The sequence below is a fragment of the Lepisma saccharinum genome, chromosome 14, assembly GCF_977018435.1.
Source record: "Lepisma saccharinum chromosome 14, izLepSacc3.1, whole genome shotgun sequence".
In the NCBI taxonomy this organism is placed as follows: domain Eukaryota; kingdom Metazoa; phylum Arthropoda; class Insecta; order Zygentoma; family Lepismatidae; genus Lepisma; species Lepisma saccharinum.
Window position 1 is genome coordinate 71,635,015 of NC_139242.1, and position 14,990 is coordinate 71,650,004.

Sequence of the window (14,990 nt, forward strand, 5' to 3'; positions counted from 1 at the left end):
GTTGGGGCAGACTTGTGGAAAACTCTCTTCAACTCTGGGCTTCTATCTATAGTGAAAGCGTCCATTGTGAAGGAAAAAGTGCATTCAAAAGGCTCTTAAAAGTGATACTTGAAATGCGACTAAAAATACTAGAAATAACCAGTTTTTCTTTTTTTACTGGTGGTGCTTTCTTCATAGATGCGAATATAAACTGAAATTTGTTAATGATCCCGTGAGAAATATGCAGAAACTCTTGTGACCAACATTGCATCAGTATTGTTTGTATAACAAACGTTGATTTTTGAAGGGTAGGAGTAGGGAAGGGAAACCTTTTCTTTCAGGAAAAAAGTATTGGAAATAACTGTGACAATCTTGCCTAACACTTAAACTTAATGTTGTTATAACATTTATAAAATCGTATATTTTTTCCAATGTACAACTTGCTACCAATAATCTTCATTACTCTGATTGTAAATCCATTTAGTAAATCCTAATATTAATGCCAGTAAGTTAGTGGATGGAAGTAATAGTTATAATTCTCCAACTACAGCTGATAATAATGATAAAAGTTAATAAAGTTTTGTGATCGGGATTTTAATTTTTCTTAAAGTAAAGTTTGAACGAAAAAGGGAATTTTTGCACCGTTTAAAGAGAAATTCTACATTCTTGCGATTAACATATAAAGGTAGTAAAACATAACTGGAAATCTCCTACCTTCTGAATACTAAGAAAAGCAGTTCTGTGTTTTGGACTGAGTTCAATAAACGTAAACAATCTACAGGAAAGCCAACACAGCCCGTGATCCGATTAAGATATACTGTTACGTCATCAAAACATCCAGGATTTAAAGTCTCATCGACATGGCATTTCTACGGATTGACATGCTTTTGCCTTTTTTATTTCAAGTTTTTCTTTTCCAGTTCTGACCTTAACGGAAAAGACAATTACAAGTTTTCGTGGCATGCTTCATCTGAGACTGGAATCATTACTTGGCCAAGATCGAGGTCGTGAGAAGATAAGCGCAAGATGATCGTTGCTGTCATCACAAAAAAATGTCCTAAATTTAAACCATCGTTCTCCTATGAACCGCGACAATTTCTGCCTACAACTGCTATTGTTTCTTGCACAATGATGTCTATTTTGTGAAACCTATACTTGGTGTTCTGTGGGCTGCAAACCCAGAGTTACGATAGAGATTTTTGCACGAGCTTTCTCTTGTTCTTCTCGAAGGATATCTAGGTAAGATAAAGAGTAATTTTTCTGTATCTATTGATCTAGTTTCGGTGCAGGATGAATCACGGTGATTTGGAATCAGTGCACTGACTGCAGTGGTGGAATAAGGATTTCCTCGTTATGGATGGAAGACCCTTTATTTCATAGGTTTATTGTTAGTTGTACGTATCTCCGGAGAATCTATTAAATTTAGATGGCTTCTTGTAGACGGGAAGGGGGGGGGGGTCGCTTTTGTCTTTGGTATCACCTAATTTTAGTTGTCGAGAGAGGGGATCATTTTGTTCGGATAGATTTGTTGTTTATTTATATAGGGTGACAATTAATTAATGACCACATTTATTTTGAGTATAATTTTATGTGTGTTAAACTTGCAGCTACAAAAGTAAAGGAGTAAGTAGTATGATATATGAAATTATAGGAAAATAACAAACACTGCTTATTTTTTGAAAATAACAGACTTGAGGTACCCTCCATTGAATCGTATGCATTCCTGAATACGAACAAACACATGATCCATAACTTTTGAAAGTGTTTCACTTGATATCAAGTCAATTTCATTTCTTACGGCTCTTTTCAAGTCCAGTAAGTTGTTTGGTTTCGTGGCATAGACTTTAGACTTTAAATACCCCCATAAAAAAATCTGGAGCAGTTAAGTCTGGGGAACGAGGAGGTCATTCAAAGTCACCAAACCTCGAAATCACATGATTGGGAAATTTCTGTTGCAATAATTGCATTGTTTCACGACTAGTCCGTCTTGTTGAAAAAACATGTCCTCAAAATTGGGGTTTCGACGCTGTAACTCGGGGGAAAAAATGCTCTTAACATTTGTCTGTAACGGTCACCGTTAACAGTTACACTAACACCATTTGCGTTTTCAAAAAAATATGGGCCTATGATCCATGATCTCGATAATTCACACCATACAGTAAATTTTACACTATGTGTAGGGCGTTCATGGATTTCATTAGGGTTTTCTCCAGTCCATATTCTCACATTCTACTTATTCACATAACCGAATAAGTGAAAATGAGCTTCATCGGTCATTATGAGCCTCTCTCCAAAATTCGGATTAGTGTTAAGCCCAATCATTGTGTTGCAAAGCGCTAAACGTTTTTGAAAATCAGTCGGTTTCAACTGATGGGATACCTGAAGTTTATACGGAAACAAGTGCAAATCGTTTCTCAGGATTTTGCGCACTGTTTCTCTATTGACACCAACTTCTTGTGACAACCTTCTTGCAGATTTCTTTGAGCTGTTTGTGATTGCAACTCTCACCCTTTCAATTGTTTCTTCATTGCGCACAAATCTCTGCCTACCAGTACATTTAGCATCAGTTACACTGCCTGTGTTTCTATGGAATACAACGTATCGCAGAATTGATTTTCTCGAAGGCACCGAGTAATTGCTAGCGAAATAAAATTCCACTATTGCTGCTCGCTGTTGTGCACTCCACCTTTCTATGTGACACCACTAAATTTTGCAAAGATCGATCTTTATATTCACCTGAAATAAAAAAGAAAAACCAAATTAGTACCACAAAACTTACAATATAAATCTGGTCATTAATTAATTTCACCCTATACTTGTATTATCCTGCTGACGAACAGCTAAAGAGTCTTAATACAGCAGTACATACAAGTTTATCATGATACAAATTCGAATATCAAGTTTTACAAGTAAGGAGTACATAACAAAGAACAAGAGCAGTGGAAAATGAACATCGTAAATACATTAAAATACAGAGCGATAATAGAAAAGTTAAAACAATTGTGGTTGTTGACAGTGGAGTTTAGAAAACTATTATTGTAATATTCTTTACAGATTGTTATTGAAACATTGTTGGTTCTTATATGATATGACGTAATTCGTATATAGATAATTTGGATGATACCTTGGGGGCTGATCTGTTGTTAATTTTAGACATCTCTACGAGGGTTATTTTAGATAAATGGGGAGGGTATCTCTTTTTGGAGACACGTTCAGACTAATTATCTGAATTATATTTTTCTGGGCTATAGTTCTAGTATTTATTGATATAGTTTATTTTACTTAAATTATTAGAGAAGCAGTGTTACTTGTGAATTTGGAGTTGAACAGTATGTATTTGAGTTGCTCTGCAGATATGAACTTAATTCTAAATTTGCAATAATGGGTTGAAATAAACACAGTTTAGCATGAAGAAGCCACGCTGACACCTTGATAAAGTTATAAATACTTAGAAAAATAGCTTATTTTATATATTCAAACTTTAAATATACCAAAAGCAGAAATATTCCCACGATTCTCTTGAACGAAATCCCGCTACCGTTTTTTTTTTCTAGAAGGCAACCTCATGCCACAGTGGGTATCGTAGCGCAGTAGTCCCAGGTTCGAATTTTAGGAAAACTATTTTCATTGCATTTTAAAATCATCATCATTATCATGATCGACTTATAGAAGCGTAGAGACTTAGAAAAGTAAAGTAAAATAACCACAATAATTTAAAAACAGATTTTAAACTATGTCGTACACATTGGTAAAGTAAGATAAAGTTCCCCGTGCAATTTGCACCATGGCATGAGGCATGCAGGTGTAGGGCCCCACACATTCTTCGGTATGTGACAGTTTGGAGGTGATGTGATCAGCACCACGCTCCAGCCGCCTTTACCCCCCCTCTCCAGGATTGCTCCCCGGTACACATTAATTTGAGACTGGGTGAGTCCCAGAGCCGCTTCATGCGGGGATAAGGCCGGAACAATTCCGACCTTATTAGATCCACTTACCCCGGGAATCGAACCCGTGTCTCCCGCGTTGCAGCCAGACGCCATACCGACTTTTTATTATTATTATTAAGCCCCCTGCTTGCCTCACACAAACCGCATATCAATTAAACTCAAATCTCGACTCTTTCATTCAGGATACAAACACAGACATCCATGTTTAGATAGGAATGTAAAGTGGTTCTAATGTTTTTTATAATCTATAATTCTTAATTGTTGGGGTCTCTACAACCCCGTACAATAGCGACAGGTGAAGGAAAACAGCATAGAACGCTAGACAGTGCCCACTCAGAAACGGGTTTAGCCAACAGAGGTATAAAACAACCACTTGTAAGCTGTCAGATGACAGGTGGTGTGTCGTGGCGGAGTGGTTAGCACATTGCGCTGGTCCTGGTTTCGAATCCCGGCCTGGGCATGGATGTTTGTCAGTGTCCATTCATCAATTTCAGCATGTCATCACTCATCCCCATCTTCGTAAATTAGCCAAAAGTGGCACAAAAAGCGAAGAAAAATAAAGCAAATCAATAAACAATAGACAGATTGTGGGTCTCCAGAATACAATATGACGTGATAGAAATCAGCCAGCAGGCACTTCTCGGTACTGGACATGTCCATAGATTTTTCACCGCTCCGCTGCACTCTTCCACGACCCATTTGCGATTGAGTTATTACAAGATAATTGAAACAGACGGAAAAAAGAGAAGAACGGGGACCAAATTGTGCTGCCATCTAACGAGCAGGCTCAAACGGAATCTGCAAACGATCTTGCAGCACAACGAAATTGGTCTCGCCAATTGTAGGAGGTCTTGATCGTTGCAAAGATATAGCACAGAGATACCTCTTCAAACGGAATATAATCTCGCCTATAGATAGTTGAAGTAATGGAACAATGGCACTAATAAAGTAGAGCATTGTTTTGTGTGCGTTGAAACTTGGTCAACGACAGGCAATGAACGATCAATGAATGTTAGAGATTTTATGGCACAAAACATTTCACTGGGTTTCACCTACTTCGATAATTGCGTTTGCTCGCCGGTAAGTTATATTGTGGGCAGGTTGTAGTTCTTATTGTACTAATTTTGTTTTCTTTCTTTGGCCATTGGGTATTTTTTGATTTAGATATTTTTGGGTAATAATTGTGCTAATGGGGCATTCCAGCGTTACTTGGAACATTTTACACACAACATTTCAGGTTATAGACATGAGATTGGATTAAAATATTCATAATGAACTGATATCATAGAATTATTAAGTAGGTGAAGGAAGGGTAAAGTGGCCAGTGCTGGCAAAGTGCCCATGTGAGTTTTCTTCGCTGTATAGCGCTTCCACCACGCGGGAGCCGGGCGAAACAGTCGCCAGGGATGCTGTCAGTGTTGTCTGTGACTTTGAAGCGGGAGGCTGCACTTTTGTAGAACTCATTTTATTGTTTTTTCGCAAGTCTGATTTTAGCTAAGTGGTACAAATTGTTGATTATAGCTAAATAATAGTAAGTGTTATAATTATATGCTCTTGTGCTGTTTGATCAGCGTGAAATAATCTTTTAAATGATGTGTGTTTGAAAACGCTGTCATGTAGGTTAGACGTCAGACCACAGTTTTTGTAATGGCGTCATTTCGGTCAAAGTGGCCACGAAACAGACAGACTCGAAAGGCAATGAAAGATGGATTAGATGTTTAAAATGTAAGAAGTGGGCACATGAAGAGTGCGCCGGTTGTGAAGAAGAAGATGATGAGTTTGAGTGCGAATTTTGCAAATAGGCCTACGCCTAATCCTTTATTGATAAGACTATTGATTACGAATTACTATTTACTTTATCTTGTAAAGATTTCATACTTAAGATAATACTTAAAAAACATAATACTTATTCTTAATGTGTATTACTTCAGCTTGTGTTGATTAAATACACACTCTGAATCAATGTGATTTGTTCATTTACCTATGCAGGTAAAATGGGAAGGGGCTGGCCACTTTACCCAACCTAGGCGGGCAAAGTGGCCACTTCATACTTTTTTTTTTTAAGAAAGTAACGTGTACATTTCTAAACATCAAGAATTAAAAAAAAATAGAAATTGGAAGTAAAGTTATTATGCTTACTATTGGTCTATGTTTCTATAACTTTGCTGGTAAAGGTATGATAAGAATTCATCAAACCTTAGAGTGGCCACTTTACCCTTCCCTCCCTTACTTTGTGGTGTCTGGTAACAAATGAAGAAAACTTGAGTATGATGGCATAGGCTGAATGCATGAAAAACATTAACAAAAGTGCGTTACGTGTGTGACGCTTTAAAAATGTAGCAAATTTAGACTTCATTTGTCTGCGAAGCATATAGGCTGCAGATGCTAGTGACTTTTATTGGTGAAATGTGAAAAATACATGCATTCACAATCATCTAAACGTTAATGCAATTAAAAACAACAATAATTCATTTTGTTATTGACATGGAGTTGGACCACTTTTCGTGGAATGACCCTGTGATACTTGTCTGTGTGTTTAAATTTACAGAAGAAAATTGCATTAGCGAAGTTGTAATAAAGTCTGTAATTTCAACTTTACCACAGTCATGTGAGTATATTCTACAGATGTAAACATTGGCATCTAATGAAAAAAAATAGTTTATTTCACGTATTGTATTTTGGGTTTTTCTTGTTTTTCTGCCAGAGGTATAGATAGTGATTACATGAACTGATGAAAGGACAAGGACTAAATCTATTCTTATCACACTCTTTTAAGGTTCCGTTATGTAAATCCAGGTGTCTAATGCAAGGTTGTTAGAGGCCCAGGAACCTATAAATTCTAATTGGTTCTACTGGGTTCCATAACAGGACCGGAACCTTTTTTCTCGCTCAATTTAAATTCGGTCCAAGTTGAGTATTGTTTCATTTCAATACCGTAACTTGGACCGTATTTAAATCGATTCGAAAAAAAAAAGTACCGGGACCGAATTGAAATACTTTGCAAATAAAAGGTTCTTTACGGTCCAGAACCCATTTAGAGTTGCTGATTTTCTCTCCCGGACCGGAATTGAATTTATTTACAATTACTGTACCTTTAACAACCCTGGTTTAAGGTTGGGTTTTTAAAAAATGTGTTTTCTGTGCTTTCCTAATGTATGAATGCTTTTCTTTCACTTTTGATTAATCGCAAGAATGAAGATGAATAACGGGAGGACCCTCACAAAAGAGCACACTCCCAGGTCGATACTCCTGTGATGATTACTCTTGGGTAGGGTATGGATATCAAATTATCTCATCAGTCCATCATCATTCATTCTCACGATCACGATCAACCCAGTGAAGAATAGAAGTGACACCACAGCTACCAATATTCCATTTCGGCACCTTCGAATCCTCGACTTGTTTGTTTATATTGTTTTTCTCTTTCATCTTATCAGATGTTCATCTCCTAGTACAAATCCCAAGCCTTCAAAAGTCTTCACGGTCAGAATATCCCAAGGCCGTGGGAACGTCGGAAAGGGGGCGCAGAGGAAAGAAAGAAAAACTGTTACTTTACCCCCTTTTCTTTTTACCACGGCGACTGAAAACGCGCTAACAATGAAGATTCATGATCTGTGTCACAATCAGCCAGTTGTAATTATTACGTCAAGCGTGAAGTAGGTACGGGAAACGGAGATTACACGTGTTAGCCTGCTCGTGTTGATGTTTATTGCGCCATTTTGTTCTTCGGCTGTAAAAATGTGCAGCTGCGTGGTAAAAACTGGCGCCTTGTTATCCGAGGCAAGTTTCTTACGATGGTTGTCAAGCTGAAGCAGATATTTTCGAAACTATGGTGGTTATAAAGTTGAAATTAGGTGACTCCTGTATTTGCTATCTCCGTAGGTGCTTCACTGGCGAACTTCAATCTGCATGTGGGATCGTAATCTCAGGAAATGCAATAGTTAGAAAGGTGACACTTGTTGAATCTTTGGTATCTTGTAGCAACATAGACTATACGATTCCAAGAAAAGGCTTAAAACTTATTTAAAGCTTTTCGATTTTCTATATTTTTCTTATTTAGTGTCGCTTTTCTCCCACTTTTGGCTAACGGCGGCGATGAGGATGAGTGATGATATGATGGCATTGATGAAGGAGCAATCACAAAGAAAACCCATGCCCAGGCTGAATCTAGGACAATTGCGATGAAGCCAAAACCACGAACAATTGCGATGATTTTCACGGTGAAGGTCATTTTACAAATTCATGGTAGTACAGTTGCGACGATCAGAACCAAACCTAACCTAACCAAAGGCGCCACAGAACTAATAATGCTGTAGAAGGTTGGAACAACAAAATAAATATGTGGCTTGGAAGACCGCATCCAAAAATTCATGATGTTCTGACCTGCCTCAAGAGCCAAGCAGAAGGCACCAACATCAAGTACATGCGGATGGAACTTAATCTAGTCAGAAAAGGAAGAAGCGTGACATTAAAATCGACGAGAGAGTAGTAAAGGGTATTCGGGAAGGTAACTTCAAAAGGTGTCTGTTGTCTCTAGCCCATGATCAAAAACTTGATTGAACCAAATTCCCAGCCGAAAATGTCAATATTTTCCATAGTTCTCTTGTAAGAGGTATTGTACGGGGTGTTAAGTCACCCTTCAGTTTGATAGAAGATTTAAAATATCATCGCAATTGTCCGGCTACCGAGCGGGATTCGAATCCGGGACCCCTGGCGCCGTAGCACGCTGTGATAACATCTCCACCCTTTCAACTTTCGAGCAATTTTTGTACATTTCTCTCAGACAGAAATTATGGCTCAGTCGGTAACGCGTCTGACTACCATTCTAAAGGTCCCGGGTTCGATCCCCGGCCGGTTCAAATCCGGGAACTTTTCTAACGATGGAAGCGGCCCCGGCGCCCACCCAGCGTCGAATAACATGGGTACCTGGGGGAAACCCTGGGGGGTAAAGGCGGTCAGGGGCGTGGTGCTGATCACATCACCCCCACTCACGACCGGATCAAGAAAGTGTGGGGCGTTACCCCCACACCCCCTATACGCCTTCATGGCGTGGTGCACAGGGGAGCACTTTTTTTACCAAATTTGTCAATGTTCTTCATTCACAGCATGACGTAAATGGTCACTAAAAACACTTTAGAGTTAAGACTTATAAAATCCATTTTGTTTTAGGTCTCCTAGGTAGAACTCGTTGAGTGGTCGACTGACGATTTCGTAGCCGAAGGTTTCAGCCTTTCTATGCATAAAGTGGACTTAAAAAGTGAACTTCAAAAGACTTAAGGCACCGAGGTGTCTATTCATCCTTTTCGTCGTCATTGGCCAAGAGTGGAAGATAAGCGACTTTCAATGAAACAAATATAAGCATAGGTGAATTCATTTTTTTCTGGGAGGGGCATAGAATATGCAACATTCAAATACCCCCCCCCCCCAGACATCTGTTATGTCTGCTAAGGCTTTTTTTAAATAAATACTTGGATTAACAACGATTTAACAACCAAATGAGTTTGAGAATCCAATTCCTGGGGTGAAACTTCGCAAACAACGAAAATATTTTACCTACAGTACTTCCGCCTTTTCTCCAACGATGTAAATTGTTTCTAAAATCTTGTCATAGTTTGCTCAGATGGGCTAATCGGGATTGGACTTTCATTCTATAGTGGAATCCGAAGCACCGTGCGCCAATCTTTCTGGGCGGAGTGGTTATCACAGCGCGCCACGACAACAGGCGGTCGGTTCGAATCCCGACCTAGGCTTTGTCAGTGTCACTTTACAACCGACACCAATTTCAAGGACGGGGATTCGAACCAAGGAACTTTTGTGGCGAGATCGAGAGTCAACCAATGAATATACCGTCGCACCAATGTCATAACCACGAATGTGCTGAATCTTACTTTGAATTTGAGTTTCTTTTTAGTTTAAGTCCACTTTATGCACAGATAGGCTAATCGGGACTGAACCTACAGTTTTAAGTGTGATCCACAAATCTTAATTTTAAATACATTTTAATATTCACAGTTTGATAAACGTTGTCATCGGTAAAATGCGTACCCACTTGTGACTGCTTATTAGGTCATGTGTGTTAGCATTAGGTGAAAAGTCAAAATTTGCACATTCGTGGTTTTGGACATTTGTGCGACGATATACCTCCAACCTCCCCCCGTATCCACCAGTGCGCAAGAGGAAATTAACACTGGTCTCGATATTCTTTCACGGTGAGCGCTGTTTCTTTAAGATGAAGCAGCATCGTCACATCTTAACTCGTGTCAGTTATCTCCTGGGTGCGCTCTGAACGCTCGGCGTCTGCCGTTGCCACGGTAACGGAACTTTCGATCGGTAGATGTCGCATCGAGCGCAATGTGCATTTCACCAGCTGGCCAGGCAGAACTGTTGATCTTCAGTTCCTCGTCTCCAACTCCACGCCGACGGTGCTCCGCATTGCAGGAAGTAGGGTGAAGGAAAAAAAAATCGCGTTTACAAAGAAAAAAAATGGGTGCAGGACACAGTGTTTAATAAACTTTCGCCTGGTAGGCAGAGCAAGCAGTCGAGTGCAGTCAGTCGGTGCCAGGCAGGCAGGCGGTCGGATCGAGTGTTCCACGGAGCCATGTAGAAAGGAAGTCCAGTTTGACGTTTCGACATAGCGAGAGAAGGGGCCACTGCATTCCCGGATCGAATTGTGTGCTTTGGGTTCGGCGAAAGGAAGATTTTTATCAGTGCATCAAGTGTTGGTCGTTTCGGCGTGAAATAGAAGTGATTCTGGTCTGTTTCGAGTGTCGGTCGTTCGTGCATTCGACCAAAAAAAAAAAGAAGGGAAAATGAGTGAGAAAAAGACTTGGGAAGTCGCCGGACCGAATTCTCTGGAGTATTGGGACTACACGATCGAGCTGGAATGCCTGAGAGGTCCCGAGGGTAAGTCTCGAATATTTTTCTCCTAATATTGAATTGGGTCCTTGGTTCGAAACCCGGTGGAGGCACATAGGGTTCCGAACCTACTTTTGGAACGACTTACGATGACCGGACCCCTTCTCCGATTTTCTTCATATTTGGCATACTCACTAATTGAGGCCTCCTAATCACGAATCTGAAGTTAAAAGTTGTCTGAAACGTCTAGAAATTGCAAAATAAGCGAAAATAAGGCGTTAGTTTTCGGAATGGAAACCGTCGATTTTCGCGAATTTTTTTGTTTCACAATGAAATATATACTATATTCCTGATACTACCACGACACCAAATTTTAACTAGGTTTGCCTAACCTAACTGAAACTAACCTAACCACACGTCAATGGTTCGTGGGGCTAGCATCAATGGTTCGCAATTATTTTGCAATTTCTAGAAGTTTCCGACAAATTTTAACTTCAGATTCGTCATTAGCAGTCCTCAATTAGCAACTATGTCAAATATGAAGAAAATCGGAGAGTGGTCCGGTCATCTTAAGTCATACCCCACTTTTAACCAGTAGATCCAGTCCCGATTGGTCTGTGCATAAGGTGAAATTCGCTTCAAATATTGAATTTGTGGAAGGTTTAATGCCTCGTTTATCCCCTAAAGCAGGGGTTCCCAAACCTTTTAGTTTCACGCCGCCCGTAGAGTTTCAACATTTTTCCGCGACGCCAAAGTCTGAATGTATCTATCTAACACTTGCAATGCTCAGTTAGTGTGGTTATGTTGCTTACCTGAAGTTAAAAGAATAAGCACATATTTGGAATAAGTGGCATTTGAGTGAAAATATTTGAACATTTAGTGGCGCACACTTTATGGGAACCACTGCCCTAAAGCGAAACGTATGCCCCGAGAAGGGGGAAAATATTACAAGCCCTTCTGACCTTTGGCCTGCACCAACCAAGCAGTTTTCGAAAAAAAAAATTCTTTTAGATAATCTGTATATTACAAGTTATAAAAAATTACATCTGCTTAAGTGTTCCTTTTAGTTTATTGTGATTTCATCATGATACAAATTCAATTTTTACATGGTTCGATTTCGATTCACGTCTGTTAACACACACTGCGGAGTTTTAGCGATTACTTAAGATTTTGCCTATGTTTTCGTAGTTAGATTAGGCAGGTTAGGTTTGGTTCTCTCAGCAAAGTCCCTAAATACATTCTACTAAGGTTCCGATTTACTTCTACATTCATTCCAAATAGTTTACGATACTTACTGTCGCTTGTCAACGGAACATACGGAGCGAATTTACAATATAGAGAGTATCTCCAATTTCGTTAATGTTTGGTATACTAACTAATTAAGGCCTAATTACGAATCTGTTGTTAAAATGCGGGGGTCACGTGTGAAAATCTGGAAAAAAAGCCGATGTAAGTGGAATATATATATATATATATATATATATATATATATATATATATATATAATATACACACATTTTTTTAGAGCTGTATCGCATTGTTTTACGAACAAAATTTTAACTAAGCTTGCCTAACCTAACCTAATCTTACCGGAAATGGTTCGTGGGGCTACCCGTGCATAATGTACAATTTGCACACGTGATCCCCGTATTTTAACAAGATTCGTGATTAGAAGGCCAAAATTAGTTAGGATACCAAATATTAACGAAATTTGAGATACTCTATATTGTAAATTCTTACCGAAAATACATTGTCCATGGGAAACACGCATGCTTGCGAAAGGGAATTTTTAAGTTGTTTTTTCAACATAACTTTTTTTTTCCGAAATTCAAACAGTGCTCATTATTTTAAGGAAGGTTCAAATTTCGTGTGACAATGACTTCCAAAATTCAAGGATAATAATTCTGCTAGGAGAATTTGAAAAAAAAAGATCATAAAAGAATCTGAACAGTTATCCCGATCTATAGCATCGTGTAGCTTACTTTCGCTGTTGTGTAGATATCCAGGACTGAAAATAGGTTTACATATCCACGAACCTATTGCGGATATGTAGACAGCAGCGAAGGCAACCCACACGCAGATTAACGTGAATCCTCTGGAAGGATTTATAAGTAAAAATCCATTTTTTCAGAATTTGGAATATAATTAATAGCTGTTTTTCAAAATGATAGCTGTTTTTCAAAATGAGTTTGTCTAGTTCAGGCCTGCTGAGCCTTTACCAAAATCCTCTACAGAAGCTGATAATGGGGGGTTGGAAAAACTAAACAATCTGATCTCCCCTCTCCCAATAACTCTCCTTTGCTTCTGGTGTGAAGTCCATTGAGTGAATAGTTGAGTAAAATGACTGTAAATACGTCACTTGCAACGGCGTGGAGCTGGCGGCAAAGGTAATACAGGGTGTCCATAAATTATCTTTACAACTTTAGACTTGACTATACTAGATAATGACAAACTGTTTTCAACATATGACAAGAAAACTCTAAGTTTTTTTTATTTTCCAGGTGACGCAGATTTGATGAAAAATGTGGACGCCACAGGAAAAAGCTGTGTGTAGCCTGGTTTATAGAGACGAAGTCAGATACCAAAGTGCAACGAAACTTTCGGACACAGTATGGAAGGGAACCACCATTCGGGCTTGGCATACGTCATTCATGGAAACGGGTAGTGTTCTCCATTAACAGGGAGCGGGTCAGCCATCTGTGTCGGACGCCAACGTGGACAGGGTGCGGCAGGCGTTTGCAAGGAGTCAGACAAAATCCGTGCGTACGGTGGCCAGAGAGTTGGCAATGCGACGAGCAACAGTGCACAAAGTCTTGCATAAGAGATTACGTCTGTATGCTTACAAGGTGCAGCTGCTTCAGGCACTTAGGTATCGGACTTGGTCTCTCTAAACCAGGCTACACACTCAGCTTTTTCCTGTGGCGTCCACATTTTTCGTCAAATCTGCGTCACCTGGAAAACAAAAAACTGAGTTTTCTTGTCACATGTTGACAACCGTTTGTAATTATCTAGTATAGTTTTCAAGTTATTAAAGTCTAAAGTTGTAAAGATAATTTATGGACACCCTGTATTAGGAGAATTCTCTATTTACTCGTAATCTTCACCTGCGGTTCGAGTTCCGGCCTGGGAATCACCCCTTCCACAAATCCATCCAATCATGTGCTCACGGTTATAAATCGAAGCTGACAGACAAGCTTCTTTAAATAAGAACAATATGCATGTATTATAACTGTACTGAAATTACCCACGTTTTTAATGCGAAACTTAGATGTTCTTCGTGCTGCGTCAGGGGTCCAAAGTTCGATTCCCGGTCTGAGCATGGGTGTTAGAGAATGTCCCTTCATCAGTTTAATCATCCAATCACTCATCTTCATCTTCCCTATTAGTCAAATGTGGCGGAAAAGCGAAGTAAAATAGACCAGTCAATTATCAGTGTCACAATCTAAAACGATAAAAAAATAATAAAACAGATGAAGTGAGCGTTAGATAAAACAGGAAGTACTTACAATAAACTAAACAAGCATATGAAAGTTAGATAACACTACACATGATATGGAACTTTTTTCTTTTATCTCTTTGTACAGTACTAGGGATGATATCGCGACAAAACTTTGCAGAGTCTTGGACTCGCCTGTAGTATTTTGTTCTCGTTCTTGACTGAAAAACTTCCGTCTGTCTCGTCACGATTCTCGAAGTACAGGGTGATCCGTTTGAGATGTCAGAAAAGTGGCAGTTATATACAGGAGGTTAATGTAAGTACATATCTCTGAGCAGTTTGTTGTAATGTAAGCAGAAAGGATGCAAGTTTGGAATGAGAAGATGTTTACATACTTCAGCCGCGCTGCTAGACAAAGATGGCGTCCTCGCCACAACAGCACGCACAGTGTCGAAATTTTTGTACATGCACACTAGCGCCGTCACGTGGCTGAAGTCTGTACACCTGCACTCATTCGAAACTTACATAATTTCTGTTTACATTACAGCAAACTGCTCAGAGATACGTACATTAACATCTTGTACATAACTGTTTATTTTTCTGACATCTCAAACGGATCGCCCTGTATGTTATGTGCACAACATAAGGCAAATATCTTTTCTTAATTATTATTTCTACGCCTCTTCTCGATCCTACAAACCCTAGGAAAATTATCTTCAATATGAGCAACCACTCAACAGGGGCTCACAATTGACTGTTATGGATTGACATTA

The 14,990-nt window shown here is 39.2% G+C and overlaps 1 protein-coding gene across 5 annotated transcripts in view; it reads left to right on the plus strand.

Annotated features, from left to right (window-relative positions):
* Positions 1 to 14,990, plus strand: part of Cen (cerebellar degeneration-related protein 2-like) — a 283,194-nt gene that overhangs the window by 174,229 nt on the left and 93,975 nt on the right. Inside the window, exon 1 of one of the 5 annotated variants that reach the window (XM_083135894.1) lies at positions 10,312 to 10,829. The exons of the other annotated variants lie outside the window; for them this stretch is intronic. Coding sequence (XP_082992020.1) covers positions 10,736 to 10,829 — 94 coding nt within the window. The 5' untranslated portion in view covers positions 10,312 to 10,735. Of the gene's footprint in view, positions 1 to 10,311; positions 10,830 to 14,990 lie in introns of those variants that run through there. 5 annotated transcript variants of the gene reach the window in all.